Here is a 17,785-nt window from a genome sequence, read left to right on the forward strand (position 1 = left end):
GCACGTGGTTCGGCCGCCATCTTGGAAAAACCAAAAACCTTTGCACCTCTATATCTCCGAAAGCGCTGAATAGAAAAAAATTGAGAGATGGCTCATTGTAAAGAACTCTCCATGGGGAATAAAACATGTTAATGATGATGTCATAGGTGCCTCCATTATGACGTCATAATTCGACAAGTACAAAACTTCATCCGATCAAGATGAAATTTCTTGAGCATAATCTCGGAATAAATTAGTTTAGAAAAAAAATAATGATTACGTCATATTTGTTTTAACACAAAAGCCTTAAAAACCACTGAAAATACATCCTGGCGAGGGTTTGCAATCTCTGATCGCTCTTTTTCTTGTTATTCCTGTTAAAGAAAAGGGTGCTAAATAGCTAACAGAACAACACAACATAATATGCATACCTGAAAGTATGCTGTGGGAAAGCGGGCCGGATTCTTGGTGGCCATCGAGGAGCTGTTTCAGCCGATTATCAATGCAAACCTGAGACAAAGCACCAAGGGTCACACTATTAGGCCGGGTCACACTATTAGGCCATATAAAAACGATATGTGCTGAAATTGTGAAACATCTTGCGCGGCTTTCGCTGGTGCCATTTTCACATGTATTTAACTCCGGCTTTTTAAAGGGAACACATTCCGAGAATCCGTGCAGGGGTTTTCTTAGTGCACACGTGAGGTTGGCACACCGACAAAGTATTTGTCAGTGGGCCCCAGGGTTCTCCCTCAGATCCTAATACCAGCGCCGCTGTGAAGCGGAGCATTTTAATGAATCCCAGAGCTCACGAGTTGGGCTGTGGTTGCACAGCGGGAGAGCGGTGAACAAAAGTAATTCGACAAAGTGGAGTGGAGGCGAGTTCTGAGTCCTGTGATGGTGGAGAATAGTTTGGAAACACGACTTCAACAAGTTTTCTCGTCTTCCTTCTGCCGTAACTACAAAATCCTAGCATTGGGGAAATGGAGCGAGGAAAAGGATGAGGGGAAGGGCTAAAGTGGGCGATGAGGTGTGGATGAAGAGTGAAATAGCCTCAAGGTGAATTTAAAAGGGATTTTGCTGCAATATCAAGGATCATGTAAGAGCAGCAAGGTGAGAGAGGCAAAAGCAACGGTGGTGAAACAGGGGGAATGAATGAACGACAAGGGGAATGAATGAACAACAGGGGCAATTAATGAACAACAAGGGGAATGAATGAACAACAAGGGGAATGAATGAACAACAGGGGGAATGAATGACAACAAGGGGAATAAATGAACAACAGGGGCAATTAATGAACAACAAGGGGAATGAATGAACAACAAGGGGAATAAATGAATAACAGGGGTAATTAATGAACAACAAGGGGAATGAATGAACAACAGGGGCAATTAATGAACAACAAGGGGAATGAATGAACAACAAGGGGAATGAATGAACAACAGGGGCAATTAATGAACAACAAGGGGAATGAATGAACAACAAGGGGAATGAATGAACAACAGGGGGAATGAATGAACGACAAGGGGAATGAAGGAACAACAAGGGGAATGAAGGAACAACAAGGGGAATGAATGAACAACAAGGGGAATAAATGAACAACAGGGGTAATGAATGAACAACAAGGGGAATGAATGAACAACAGGGGGAATTAATGAACAAGGGGAATGAATGAACAAGGGGAATGAATGAACAACAAGGGGAATGAATGAACAACAGGGGGAATTAATGACAACAAGGGGAATAAATGAACAACAGGGGGAATGAATGACAACTAGGGGAATAAATGAACAACAAGTGGAATGAATGAACAACAGGGGGAATTAATGAACAACAAGGGGAATAAATGAACAACAGGGGTAATGAATGAACAACAAGGGGAATGAATGAACAACAGGGGCAATTAATGAACAACAAGGGGAATGAATGAACAACAAGGGGAATGAATGAACAACAAGGGGAATGAATGAACAACAAGGGGAATGAATGAACAACAGGGGGAATAAATGAACAACAAGTGGAATGAATGAACAACAGGGGGAATTAATGAACAACAAGTGGAATGAATGAACAACAGGGGGAATTAATGAATAACAAGGGGAATGAATGAACAACAAGGGGAATGAATGAACAAGGGGAATGAATGAACAAGGGGAATGCACGAACATCAAAGGGAATGAATGAACAACAAGGGGAATGGATGAACAGAAAAAGAGGGAAAGGGAGGAAACACAGTAATAGACCCAGATGAGGACTTCAAGAACACACCTGCAAAGGTACTCAACGAGACGGGCAAAAACATTACAACAAATGAACAACAACGGGAATGAATGAACAACAGGGGGAATGAATGACAACAAGGGGAATAAATGAACAACAGGGGCAATTAATGAACAACAAGGGGAATGAATGAACAACAAGGGGAATAAATGAATAACAGGGGTAATTAATGAACAACAAGGGGAATGAATGAACAACAGGGGCAATTAATGAACAACAAGGGGAATGAATGAACAACAAGGGGAATGAATGAACAACAGGGGCAATTAATGAACAACAAGGGGAATGAATGAACAACAAGGGGAATGAATGAACAACAGGGGGAATGAATGAACGACAAGGGGAATGAAGGAACAACAAGGGGAATGAAGGAACAACAAGGGGAATGAATGAACAACAAGGGGAATAAATGAACAACAGGGGTAATGAATGAACAACAAGGGGAATGAATGAACAACAGGGGGAATTAATGAACAAGGGGAATGAATGAACAAGGGGAATGAATGAACAACAAGGGGAATGAATGAACAACAGGGGGAATTAATGACAACAAGGGGAATAAATGAACAACAGGGGGAATGAATGACAACTAGGGGAATAAATGAACAACAAGTGGAATGAATGAACAACAGGGGGAATTAATGAACAACAAGGGGAATAAATGAACAACAGGGGTAATGAATGAACAACAAGGGGAATGAATGAACAACAGGGGCAATTAATGAACAACAAGGGGAATGAATGAACAACAAGGGGAATGAATGAACAACAAGGGGAATGAATGAACAACAAGGGGAATGAATGAACAACAGGGGGAATAAATGAACAACAAGTGGAATGAATGAACAACAGGGGGAATTAATGAACAACAAGTGGAATGAATGAACAACAGGGGGAATTAATGAATAACAAGGGGAATGAATGAACAACAAGGGGAATGAATGAACAAGGGGAATGAATGAACAAGGGGAATGCACGAACATCAAAGGGAATGAATGAACAACAAGGGGAATGGATGAACAGAAAAAGAGGGAAAGGGAGGAAACACAGTAATAGACCCAGATGAGGACTTCAAGAACACACCTGCAAAGGTACTCAACGAGACGGGCAAAAACATTACAACAAATGAACAAAAACTCTTACACAAGATATTTCTGGAACAGGCATCTTCAGCTTCTGAAGGAACAGGTATCTCAGAACAGAGAAGATGGCGACTAAGGAACCCCAGAAACGGAACCCATATTATAACAATAATTGTCGTTAGCAGAATTGCCTTCAGGTACGAACACTCGTCTTTAAGCGGTCCAGCCTGGGTTCGAATCCCGACCCAGTTACAGACTATCAACTCGGTGTTTCACATCCGGTGATTCATCCGGGTCCGGTCGTGAGAGGACGCTGGCGTCACTTGCTCGCCGCTTCTCTGACTGGACCATTGTCCGTATCTTGCTTTCCTGGTGGTCGTGGCGGATTTTTGGCCATTGAGTCTGCCCTCTGCACGGTCCCGGCTCTGCTCTGCTGCTCCTGGCTTCACCTGCTCGGCTCCTTCGCTGTTTCCTCGGGCTCACTCTCGTGGGTTGTGCCCATTGTTTGCAGCGGCGGTGGTGGCGGTTTGCCGCCGTGATCTTGATTAGCGGCGGTGGTCGTTTGCTGCTGCATTTGCCGCTTTGCCTCCTCAACCTTGGCCTCGTGCTCGTCTCTTCGCTCCTGTCTGCCCTCTGCATGGTCCCGGCTCTGCTCCTGGCTTCACCTGCTCGGCTCCTTCGCTGTTTCCTCGGGCCCACTCCCGTGGGTTGTGACGATTGTTTCGCCTCCTCACCCTTGGCCTCGTGCTCATCCCTTCGCTCCTGCTGGCATGGCTCTGCGGTACTCCGCCGCAAGGCTTCTCCTGCTTAAAACCCGCTCCACCCCATCATGCATCTCTGCAATCAAATCGAATGGACTCCTGCGTCGACCCAGGTACATTCACCGTGGCTCCGGTCGTAAGTTTGTTTATTTACAATCAGGTCACTCCATCCCCATCCTCTGGTCGGCTCAGCGCACTCCCACTCATCGTCCCAACACACCTGGTCACAACAACGCACAAAATCGCACCTCCTGTCTGCGAACCCTGGCCAAATCACCTGGATTCATACCCGCCGTACAAAACAACATCAAGCTCACCCTGTTCAATACCCGGTCCCTCAACAACAAATGCCTCATCCTGAACGACTACATCCTGGAAAATAAACTGGCCTTTCTCTGTCTCACTGAGACCTGGCAACAACCACTGGACTACTACACGCTCAACCTCACCACACCCAATGGATATTCTTACATCAATAAACCACGCTCGGAGGGCCGAGGTGGTGGAATTGCCGTTATTCACCGACAAGACATCAAGACCAACCTCATCTCCATCTCATCTGCTCCATCATTTGAACACCTGGCTTTTAAACTCTCTGGTCACACACAGTCAGTCATGGCTGTTGTCTACTGCCCTCCCAAACCACACCCATCATTCCTGTCTGACTTCTCCTACTTTCTGACCCAGCTATGTTCCCTCTCCCCCTCAATCCTCCTCCTTGGTGATTTCAATATCCACATGGACTCCACTGACTCCACGCTAACCACTGACTTCACTGATTTACTCACCTGCTTTAACCTCACTCAACATGTCAACTTTCCTACCCATAACCGTGGTCACATTTTGGACCTTGTCTGCTCTACTGGACTAATTTTGCACCATCTCTCTGGCTCCGACCTCACTCTCTCTGACCACCTAGCCATCACTCTGACCATCAACATCCCCACCCCAGCACCAAGGCATTATCGCACTATCAACTTCCGTAAGCTAAACGCTCTTTCACCTACCTCATTCTCATCGACCCTCTCTGAAAAAATGTCCACTTCTCCCTTCGTTGACCTCCACACCCCTTCTGACCTCACTGACTACAACAACCACACTCTCTCCTCCTGCCTTGACCAACTTGCGCCTATAAAAACCAAAACAGTTTCTTTCACCCATTCTGCTCCCTGGTTTACCCCTGAACTCCGCCTGATGAAAACTCGTGCTCGCCAACTTGAAAGACTCCGCAATAAAACAGGTCTCACAGTTCACTCCCAGGCCTACAAGGACCACATACAACACTATAAAGATGCCCTCTCCCGCGCCCGCTCCGCCTACTACTCTCAAATTATCCACTCTGGCTCCGGAAACCCAAAAGCACTCTTCTCTACAATAAACAAACTCCTCAGCCCCCTGGACACCACCACCCAGTCATTCACAATAGACAACTGCATCTCCTTCCTTTCATTCTTCCAACGCAAAATTGAAAACATCTACAACAGCTTGACCACCGCCGCACCCGCTCCCCCTCAAACCACCTGCCCCCCCTTATCCTGCCATCCCCTGTCTCAATTCTCCCCAGTCTCCCCTACTGACCTCTCTGAACTCCTCATCGGAATGAAAACTGCCACCTGCACTCTTGACCCCATCCCCTCCAGCTTTGTCAAGGCCTCCCTTCCTGCTCTCTCTCCACTTATCATTGCAACAATAAACTCCTCCCTGTCTACAGGCATCGTCCCACCATCCCTCAAAATTGCTGCTGTTACCCCCATTCTGAAAAAACCTGGACTAAACCCTGACACCCTAAATAACTTCAGACCCATCTCCAACCTACCCTTTCTGTCAAAGGTTTTGGAACGCGCTGTAGCCACTCAACTCAAACATCACCTCTCTGCCAATAACCTGTATGAAACATTCCAATCCGGATTCCGCTCCAACCACAGTACTGAAACTGCTCTCCTCAAAATCGCCAACGACCTTCTCCTCTCCTCTGACGCTGGCAACCTCAACATTCTCATCCTCCTCGACCTCAGCGCCGCCTTTGACACCATCGATCACACCATCCTCCTCACCCGACTTGAAACCACCTTTAACATTACCGGCACTGCCCTCTCTTGGATTAAATCATACCTCTCTGACAGACGTCAGTTCATCTCCATCAATAACTGCAAATCCCCCACTGCTCCCCTCCCCCAAGGTGTCCCCCAAGGTTCAGTTCTTGGCCCCATCCTCTTCATCCTTTACCTGTCCCCCCTCGGTCACTTAATCCGCCGTCATGGTCTCCAATTCCACTGCTTCGCCGATGACATCCAGCTTTTCATCTCCACCAAGTCCATCTCCACCGCCACCCACTCTATCCTGACAAACTGCATCACTGAAATAAAATCCTGGCTTCAAATCAACTTCCTCAAACTTAACTGTGATAAATCTGAAATAATCATCATTGGCCCAAAAATGCTCACCAAGTCCACCCATAACTTTGCCCTCAACATCGACGGTTTCCCAGTATCCACCTCCCCTCACATCCGGAATCTTGGCATCATCTTTGACCAAACCCTCTCCTTCGACAAATACACTAAACAGATCACAAAGACAGCCTTCTTTCACCTGAAAAACATCGCCCGTCTCCGTCCATCCCTCTCCTCCGTGGCTGCAGAAACCCTCATCCACGCCTTCATCACTTCCCGTCCGTCTGGACTACTGCAATAGCCTCCTTTATGGTTCACCCTCAACAATCACCAATAAACTCCAATACATTCAGAACTCCGCTGCCCGTCTACTCACCCATTCCCGGACCCGTGACCACATCACCCCCGTCCTTTACAAGCTTCACTGGCTCCCCATCTCCCAGAGAATCCAGTACAAAATCCTCCTCTTGACCTACAAAGCCCTCCATAACCTGGCCCCATCCTACCTGGCTGACCTCCTCTCCAGACACACTCCCACCCGCAACCTCCGCTCTGCTGGTACCAACCTCCTGACCCCCCCCATCCGGACCAAATTTAGATCCTGGGGGGACAGGGCCTTCTCCATCGCTGCTCCCACCCTCTGGAACTCGCTACCTCACACCATCAGAGACTCCTCCTCACTCACCACATTCAAAACATCACTCAAGACCCACCTGTTCAACACTGCATTCAACATTTAACCCACAGCATCTAACCCCTGACTATCTCCTCTCCTTCTCCCTCCTTTGTGCTTTGAATATTTCCCTATTGATTCTTTTTTTTTGCAATTGTTTTTATGTTTTGCTATGCATTATGTTTTGCAGTCTGTCAAAGCGTCTTTGGGCTTCCTGAAAAGCGCTATATAAAATAAATGCATTATTATTATTATTATTATCAATGGACGGACGTTGAACAGGGCGTCCTGCCTGTCGGCATTAGTCGGTGGACGTTGAAGATCCCAGGTATCCTTCACCAAGAGTAGGCCAGCCATTGCCAGCGGCAAAATGAACAAATTACAAATCCCCCGGATAACCCACTGAGAAACTGCTTTGGCAGCACTGGGCTCTGTAACAGAGTATGGTACATCCAAATCAGGGTAATTGCTGGAAATACATTTCATGCTTACACAACCTGTGGGACTTTGCGAAAATTATCTAATTTTTTTTTTTTTAGAAATGATAAACAAGATTTTGGAAGTTTGGTAATGTTTACGGACATATTTATCATGTTTATGGACATATTTATCATGTTTACAGACAAATCTATCATGTTTACGGACATATTTATCATGTTTATGGACATATTTATCATGTTTACAGACAAATCTATCATGTTTACGGACAAATCTATCATGTTTACGGACAAATCTATCATGTTTACGGACATTTTTATCATGTTTACGGACATATTTATCATGTTTACGGACATATTTATCATGTTTACGGACATATTTATCATGTTTACGGACATATTTATCATGTTTACGGACATATTTATCATGTTTACGGACATATTTATCATGTTTACGGACATATTTATCATGTTTACGGACATATTTATCATGTTTACGGACATATTTATCATGTTTACGGACATATTTATCATGTTTACGGACAAATTTATCATGTTTACGGACATATTTATCATGTTTACGGACATATTTATCATGTTTACGGACATATTTATCATGTTTACGGACATATTTATCATGTATACGGACATATTTATCATGTTTACGGACATATTTATCATGTATACGGACATATTTATCATGTTTACGGACATATTTATCATGTTTACGGACATATTTATCATGTTTACGGACATATTTATCATGTTTACGGACATATTTATCATGTTTACGGACATATTTATCATGTTTACGGACATATTTATCATGTTTACGGACATATTTATCATGTTTACGGACATATTTATCATGTTTACGGACATATTTATCATGTTTACGGACATATTTATCATGTTTACGGACATATTTATCATGTTTACGGACATATTTATCATGTTTACGGACATATTTATCATGTTTACGGACATATTTATCATGTTTACGGACATATTTATCATGTTTACGGACATATTTATCATGTTTACGGACATATTTATCATGTTTACGGACATATTTATCATATATCCAGGCATTAGTAAGGCCACTGCACGGTCCTCAGGTTTAACGACAAAGCCGTTACTGTGTTTTAGAAGCAACAAAGGTGACAAAGGCAATCAAAGAAGATCAATGTAACAAAAAATAACTGCTGATGTCACCTGTAGGCGTTTCCAGCGAATGTTGAGGTCTTCAAGACGGTGTAGATTTGCAGGTGACAACTGAACCTCGAGCTGGTGCAACTTTTCTGCTGCTTCGTTCAGCTGCTGCAAGTCATCTTGTAGAGGAGCTACTTCTGCACGCAGGGCCTACACAACCCAACATGACACATAAAGGTCTTCTACACACATGCTGAGTTCATCTGCCTAGTTTTTCAACAGTAATTGCACGGAGGTAAGCTCAAACGAATATGGCGGCCTAATGGTGACGTCACCGCATTGCCATCTCACGGGTTAGGGCTGTAATCTGGTTGAAGGCAGCAGTATGAAAGATAGGGATTCAAAGCCTCTGGCCTTGTAGCCCAAAGAAAGACGTAGAACGACATAGGATGTGTCTGCTTTGGGATGTGATTATGTGGTGGTGATAACGATAACGTGTACAATGACTTACACAGTAGTTTTATTGTTTAAAGTGTATCTACTTTAGTGGATGCAAGCTTCCCAATTGTACAACTTGGCCTCTCCATGAAAACCTGAAATTTAGTCACGAAGGTTGGTCCGTTGGTGTTCCTACATGAACCTTTGGCTCTTGATAAGGGGATCCAAGTTCCATTTGCCATATTTCTGCCCAATGTCTTTGTAATTAATGTACAAGTATTACTGACATCTCCGAATATCTCTGTCCTGACGATTTATGTACGAATTTGACTACGAGTTTGAGATGAACGGTAAATGAAATCAAAGGGTCATTTCTCACAGAAACTATGAATAAAAATGCGATAAAGGAAAGAAATTTTGCACTCAACTTCTTAGCCGTTGAAAAATAATCAACTCAACTTTTACCGACTTCTTTTCTGGAAGTCCTAGCTGTGTCCATGTGTATTTTTACCTCTCCAATCACCCCACACCCATTTCCATGCCTCCTCCCCCCAAGCCCTCGCCCTCCCACAGATCTCCCGATGTCCCTCCTCTCAAATGTTGTACTTGTGTGCTTCCCCCTCTCTCCCCGTCTTGTCTCCCGCTCCCTTTATTTCGTCTTATGTGTCCGTTTTTTTTGTGTGATTAATGTTAGCTGTTACATGAGCCTCGATCTTGTATACAAAAAAAAAAAAAAAAGCTTCGCAAGATTTAAGGAGAAGGCAGAGCTGTTCCCAGTGTTTGGAAAATATTTATTCATCCATAACAAATAAAACTTGCGTGGATTGACCGAGTCATTGGCATAAATTATTCTGGCAAATGCATCCAAAGGTCCCAGGACTACACGATACATTGGGACGAGGGTCGCTCCAGCTGGAATGGAAAAACCAACAAACTCGTACTGGAGTGAAGGCAACCCTGTCTGGGTAGAAAGCGGCTCTGCTTGGGGGGCACCTCTAGAATTAACCTTAACAGCTGGGGCAAGGAAAGGAAGGGAGTCTTGGATGGCATTGACCACCAATCCGTGACGAGCGCAATTACGAGAATGGCCTCCAACATGGTCTATTATGGCCAAGGCGAGGAGCAAACGTGGCGAGAAAAGTGGAAATGGAGGTGGGTGGGATAGAAGATGGGGGAGGGTGTGTGGGGGAGGATTGGGAATTGCAGGGCAAAGAGAAACAACATTTTATGATCACAACATGTGTAATTAGATGGGAATTTAAACGTGCAGGTGTAGATTAATGATGGCGATGATGATGATGGTGATAATGACGAAGAAGATGATAATCCTCATGACAAATCAATCGACCATGGCCTATAATGCCTACCCTGGCAGGGGCGACGTGCTCGGGGGTGCTGGCCAAGTCGGGCACCGGCAACCAAGCATCACGTGCCAGTTCCGCGTGTCGCAACAGCGGTGCCAGTCTGTCGGCACGGCCCTGTAGGTCTCGCAAGCTCTCGAGCGCGGCCTCCAGCAGGCGCTGCCAGGCATCGGACCTGCGGCCCAGGCGTTCCCAGCCTTGCTGCAGATCTGTGGCCTGACGTCGTAGGCTTCGGGCTGGTCCACGTTCCTCGGGAAGGAAGTCTGCCGCTGAGCGAAGCACATAGACAATAAGTATCTATATATGTTTTACAATTCCACATTTAACTCTTAGATGCAACTGACAAAAATCCTACATAAACGCAGCCATTGGGCCTCGGAGGCCCAACGGATGTATTCGTATAATGTTATTTTTTATACATTTTTTTTCTTTCATATCCTTTTTCAATCCAAGTCGATGTCATGGATGTGTATTTGCTCAGAAAATGTGAATCATTGATCCTATTAGTTGGAAGAATCCCATACAAGTAATTAATCTTTTTCTTTTTTTTGCAATTTTTTTTTTTTTGTTGGTTTTTCAACTTTTTTTCTCTAAAACGTTGAGGCTCATGGAGGAGTATTTGCTCAAAAAAGATGATTCACTATTCCTTTTATTTAGAATGTATATGTCCGCAACTTTCAAAAATCCGACATAAACACAGCCATTGGGCCTCGAAGGCCCAACGGATGTATTCCTGAAAGGTTTTTTTTTTTTATATACATTTTTTTCTTACATATCCTTTTTCAATCCAAGTCGATGCTCATGGATGTGTATTTGCTCAGAAAATGTGAATCATTGAACCTATTATTTGGAAGAATCCCATACAAGTAATGAATCTGTTTTGTTTTTTTTGCAAAAAAATTTTGGTTCTTGGTTTTTCAACTTTTTTTCTCTAAAAGGTTGAGGCTCATGGAGGAGTATTTGCTCAAAAAATATGATTCACTAATCCTTTTATTTAGAATGTATATGTCCACAACTGTCAAAAATCCTACACCTATGCAACCATTGGGCCTCAGAGGCCCCACAAATGTATTCGTGTAAAGTTTTTAAATTTTCATATTTTTGTCACTGAATTATTTGTAACCAAGTTATAGGAGCATATAATGAGGTTCATATCAAGAAAATAATGATATAACATAGTAGTACAACAACATTTATGCAGGGCCTCGAAGGCCCCAGGCCTGCATTCGTGTCGGATTTCCGGGTTATAAGTGAAGAATGAAGATTTTCCCACGAGCCTGAATGAATTTTTTAAATTTATGTCACTGAATTTTGTGTAACAACATGAAAGTCAGTGAAAATGAGGCTCATTCCAAAAAAAAATTGTACAGCATAGTTTTTGCAACAACAAAAAAAAAACCGTGTGGGCCTCCGAGGACCAATCACTGCATCCAAGGGTTAAAAAGTTGTACTTTCATTTTATGCTTTTGTGTAACATAGAAGATCAATAAAAGATAATAAGGCTATGAAAATAGAAATTTACAAAATTCCTCAATCTTTGCACCAGCCAACTTGGTGAGGCCTATTACATATGATGGAACAGAAATGCATGGTGTAGTTGAAGTAGCTTTCTTAATGGCCGCAGCAGCCTCTGACAAGGTAATGTTTCAAAGTGACGAGTGCAGAGTGAGGGCTCTGTGAAAAGAGAAGTGACCCCTCATGTCCCTCACCCTTCTGGTCCATCAATATCTCTGTGGGGCCCTCGCACGGCTGTTCTGCTAGAAGGGCCCGAGATGCCTCCAGGGCCATAACAACTGCAGGTTCCTTTCCTTTAACGTCGTTACGGAACACCTGCAAGAGACCCAGGAAATGAGCACTCATTGTAGGTAGCCATTTCTCACAAGGCTCGGGCTTGGTACAAGTAAAGGAAGGAATGTCGCACTTGGTGGTAACATCAAAACCAAAACATACATTCAGTACTTTTAAGAACTGGGCAGGGAGGGAAAGTGGAATGGGAGGAAGGGGAGAGGGGACAAGAAAAAGAGAGATATGTGATGTTTTGTCAACAGGCAATTCTACTTATTTTAACAGAAATATAAAAGTGTAACCGGTTATTGTGCACATTTATATTGAAGGCTTTCGTTTTAAAGGGCGAACGATCGAGTCGCCATTTGCTTTTTGCCAAATGTAAAATGTCGGACCATAATCGGGATGGTTTGTGCCATAATCGGGATGGTTTGTGCCATAATCGGGATGGTTTGTGCCATAATCGGGATGGTTTGTGCCATAATCGGGATGGTTTGTGCCATAATCGGGATGGTTTGTGCAATAATCGGGATGGTTTGTGCCATAATCGGGATGGTTTGTGCCATAATCGGGATGGTTTGTGCCATAATCGGGATGGTTTGTGCCATAATCGGGATGGTTTGTGCCATAATCGGGATGGTTTGTGCCATAATCGGGATGGTTTGTGCCATAATCGGGATGGTTTGTGCCATAATCGGGATGGTTTGTGCCATAATCGGGATGGTTTGTGCCATAATCGGGATGGTTTGTACAATAATCGGGATGGTTTGTGCCATAATCGGGATGGTTTGTGCCATAATCGGGATGGTTTGTGCCATAATCGGGATGGTTTGTGCCATAATCGGGATGGTTTGTGCCATAATCGGGATGGTTTGTGCCATAATCGGGATGGTTTGTGCCTTAATCGGGATGGTTTGTGCCATAATCTGGATGGTTTGTGCCATAATCGGGATGGTTTGTGCCATAATCGGGATGGTTTGTGCCATAATCGGGATGGTTTGTGCCATAATCGGGATGGTTTGTGCCATAATCGGGATGGTTTGTGCCATAATCGGGATGGTTTGTGCCATAATCGGGATGGTTTGTGCCATAATCGGGATGGTTTGTGCCATAATCGGGATGGTTTGTGCAATAATCGGGATGGTTTGTGCCATAATCGGGATGGTTTGTGCCATAATCGGGATGGTTTGTGCCATAATCGGGATGGTTTGTGCCATAATCGGGATGGTTTGTACAATAATCGGGATGGTTTGTGCCATAATCGGGATGGTTTGTGCCATAATCGGGATGGTTTGTACAATAATCGGGATGGTTTGTGCCATAATCGGGATGGTTTGTGCCATAATCGGGATGGTTTGTGCCTTAATCGGGATGGTTTGTACAATAATCGGGATGGTTTGTGCCATAATCGGGATGGTTTGTGCCATAATCGGGATGGTTTGTGCCATAATCGGGATGGTTTGTGCCATAATCGGGATGGTTTGTGCCACAATCGGGATGGTTTGTACAATAATCGGGATGGTTTGTGCCATAATCGGGATGGTTTGTGCCTTAATCGGGATGGTTTGTGCCTTAATCGGGATGGTTTGTACAATAATCGGGATGGTTTGTGCCATAATCGGGATGGTTTGTGCCATAATCGGGATGGTTTGTGCCATAATCGGGATGGTTTGTGCCATAATCGGGATGGTTTGTGCCATAATCGGGATGGGTTGTGCCATAATCGGGATGGTTTGTGCCATAATCGGGATGGTTTGTGCCATAATCGGGATGGTTTGTGCCATAATCGGGATGGTTTGTGCCATAATCGGGATGGTTTGTGCCATAATCGGGATGGTTTGTGCCATAATCGGGATGGTTTGTGCCTTAATCGGGATGGTTTGTGCCATAATCGGGATGGTTTGTGCCATAATCGGGATGGTTTGTGCCATAATCGGGATGGTTTGTGCCATAATCGGGATGGTTTGTGCCATAATCGGGATGGTTTGTGCCATAATCGGGATGGTTTGTGCCTTAATCGGGATGGTTTGTGCCATAATCGGGATGGTTTGTGCCATAATCGGGATGGTTTGTGCCATAATCGGGATGGTTTGTGCCATAATCGGGATGGTTTGTGCCATAATCGGGATGGTTTGTGCCATAATCGGGATGGTTTGTGCCATAATCGGGATGGTTTGTGCCATAATCGGGATGGTTTGTGCCATAATCGGGATGGTTTGTGCCATAATCGGGATGGTTTGTGCCATAATCGGGATGGTTTGTGCCATAATCGGGATGGTTTGTGCCACAATCGGGATGGTTTGTGCCATAATCGGGATGGTTTGTGCCTCAATCGGGATGGTTTGTACAATAATCGGGATGGTTTGTGCCTTAATCGGGATGGTTTGTACAATAATCGGGATGGTTTGTGCCATAATCGGGATGGTTTGTGCCATAATCGGGATGGTTTGTGCCATAATCGGGATGGTTTGTGCCATAATCGGGATGGTTTGTGCCATAATCGGGATGGTTTGTGCCATGGTGATGCAAGATTTCAGAATGTAATGTTCGTGCAGCAAGAAATTAAACAGATAAGAGACTTGCACATGTATCCCAAAGACACATAACGGTGCATGCTACATTGAAGATGAACAAAAGCACCAAGATCCTGGTTGTGAGACCATCATGATATCATCAGCCAAATCATAACCTCAATTCATAGACAAAGTGTCTGCTCTGCTCTGGGTAGTTTTTTCCTCTTTTAGGAAACTGTTTTGTAACACTACAGAAAAAGGAAACCGGTTTTGTTTATATTTCGAGTTTCCTTACAAGGAACGTCAACGCAGGAGGAGGCCTTCAGGCCCATCAAGGCTTGTGCTATGATTACCAACCTATGGCTGGTTATCGGTGCTGAGCGTCAAGCAAGGAAGCATCACGTACCGTTTTTAAAGGCTTTGGTATGACTAGGCCAGGTTTCGAACTGTCGACCTCCCAGACTCAGAGTGGACCCTCTAACCATTATGCAACCGAATCTGGATAACAATTTTGATTTTAAAACTCATATTTGAATTCCAATTTCATTGAATGAAAAACTAGTACAACTGTTCAAATCAATTATTTGGGGTTTTCTGAAACTTTCAAACTTGGAGTCTGAAAAGCTGCTACGTTTTGGCTATAACCACGTTTGACCAACTGCAATCCTTCATGGTAGTCGATGATGATGATGATGATGACGATGATGATGGATGAGGGTGATGATTTGGTACTGATGATGGTGATGAGAGTGATGATTTGGTTCTGATGATGATTATGATGATAGTGATGATTTGGTTCTGATGATGATTATGATGATAGTGATGATTTGGTACTGATGATGATGGATGAGGGTGATGATTTGGTTCTGATGATGATTATGATGATAGTGATGATTTGGTACTGATGATGATGGATGAGGGTGATGATTTGGTACTGATGATGGTGATGAGAGTGATGATTTGGTTCTGATGATGATTATGATGATTTGGTTCTGATGATGATTATGATGATAGTGATGATTTGGTACTGATGATGATGGATGAGGGTGATGATTTGGTTCTGATGATGATTATGATGATAGTGATGATTTGGTACTGATGATGATGGATGAGGGTGATGATTTGGTACTGATGATGATGATGATTATTATTATTATTATTTGGTAGTGATGAGGAGGATGATGATGACGATGAGGGTGATGATTTGGTACTGATGATGATGAGAGTGATTATTTTGAACTGATAATGATGAGGGTGATCATTTGGTACTGCTAATGATGATGAGGGTGGTGATTTGGTAGTGATGGTGATGATGATAATGAGGGTGATGATTGGGTACTGATGTTGTTGATGATGATGAAGGTGATTATTTGGTACTGATGATGGATGAGGGTGATGATTTGGTACTGATGATGATTTGGTACTGATACTGAAGATGAGGGTGATTATTTGGTATTGATGATGATTATGATGAGTGATCATTTGGTACTGATGATGGATGAGGGTGATGATTTGGTACTGATGATGACGGTGATGATTTGGTACTGATGATGATGATGAGGGTGATGATTTGAAACTGATGATGATTTGGTACTGATAATGATGACGGTGGTAAATTGGTACTGATGATGATGGATGAGGGTGATGATTTGGTACTGATGATGATGATGAGGGTGATGATTTGAAATTGATGATGATGATAATGAGGGCGGTAAATTGGTACTGATAATGATGATGTGGGTGATTATTTGGTACTGATGGTGATGATGAGAGTGATGATTTGGAACTGATAATGACGAGGGTGATTATTTGGTACTGATGGTGATGATGATGATAAGGGTGGTGAATCGGTACTGATGATGATGGATGAGGGTGATGATTTGGTACTGATAATGAGGGTGATGATTTGGTACTGATGATTATTAGGGTGATGATTTGGTACTGATGATGATGAGGGTGATTATTTGGTACTGATGGTGATGATGATGATAAGGGTGGTGAATCGGTACTGATGATGATGGATGAGGGTGATGATTTGGTACTGATAACGAGGGTGATGATTTGGTACTGATGATAATGAGGATGATTATTTGGTACTGATGGTGATGATGATGATTAGGGTGATTATTTGGTCCTGATAATGAGGGTGATTATTTGGTACCTATGGTGATGATGAGGGTGATTATTTGGTACTGATGGTACTGATGAGGGTGATTATTTTGTACTGATGGTCATGACGATTGGGGTGATTATTTGGTACTGATGATGATGATGAGGGTGATGATTTGAAATTGATGATGATGACAATGAGGGTGGTAAATTGGTACTGATAATGATGATGTGGGTGATTATTTGGTACTGATGGTGATGATGAGAGTGATGATTTGGAACTGATAATGACGAGGGTGATTATTTGGTACTGATGGTGATACTGATGAGGGTGATTACTTGGTACTGATGATGATGATGAGGGTGATTATTTGGTACTGATGGTGATGATGATGATAAGGGTGGTGAATCGGTACTGATGATGATGGATGAGGGTGATGATTTGGTACTGGTAATGAGGGTGATGATTTGGTACTGATGATTATTAGGGTGATGATTTGGTACTGATGATGATGATGATGATAAGGGTGGTGAATCGGTACTGATGATGATGGATGAGGGTGATGATTTGGTACTGATAATGAGGGTGATGATTTGGTACTGATGATTATTAGGGTGATGATTTGGTACTGATGATGATGACGGTGATTATTTGGTACTGATGGTGATGATGATGATAAGGGTGGTGAATCGGTACTGATGATGATGGATGAGGGTGATGATTTGGTACTGATAATGAGGGTGATGATTTGGTACTGATGATAATGAGGATGATTATTTTGTACTGATGGTGATGATGATGATTAGGGTGATTATTTGGTCCTG

The 17,785-nt window shown here is 43.5% G+C and overlaps 1 protein-coding gene across 10 annotated transcripts in view; it reads right to left on the minus strand.

The window, feature by feature from the left end:
• Positions 1–17,785, minus strand: part of LOC137439963 (dystrophin) — a 1,283,433-nt gene that overhangs the window by 48,943 nt on the left and 1,216,705 nt on the right. For all 10 annotated transcript variants that reach the window (XM_078768445.1, XM_078768443.1, XM_078768444.1 and 7 more), the window contains 4 exons: positions 12,263–12,383; positions 10,560–10,822; positions 8,818–8,964; positions 411–489 (listed from right to left, as the gene is read on the minus strand). In XM_078768445.1, the coding sequence (XP_078624571.1) occupies positions 411–489; positions 8,818–8,964; positions 10,560–10,822; positions 12,263–12,383 (610 nt within the window). The remainder of the gene's footprint in view (positions 1–410; positions 490–8,817; positions 8,965–10,559; positions 10,823–12,262; positions 12,384–17,785) is intronic.

This window comes from Myxine glutinosa, chromosome 14 (assembly GCF_964187855.1).
Source record: "Myxine glutinosa chromosome 14, kmMyxGlut1.1, whole genome shotgun sequence".
NCBI lineage: Eukaryota > Metazoa > Chordata > Myxini > Myxiniformes > Myxinidae > Myxine > Myxine glutinosa.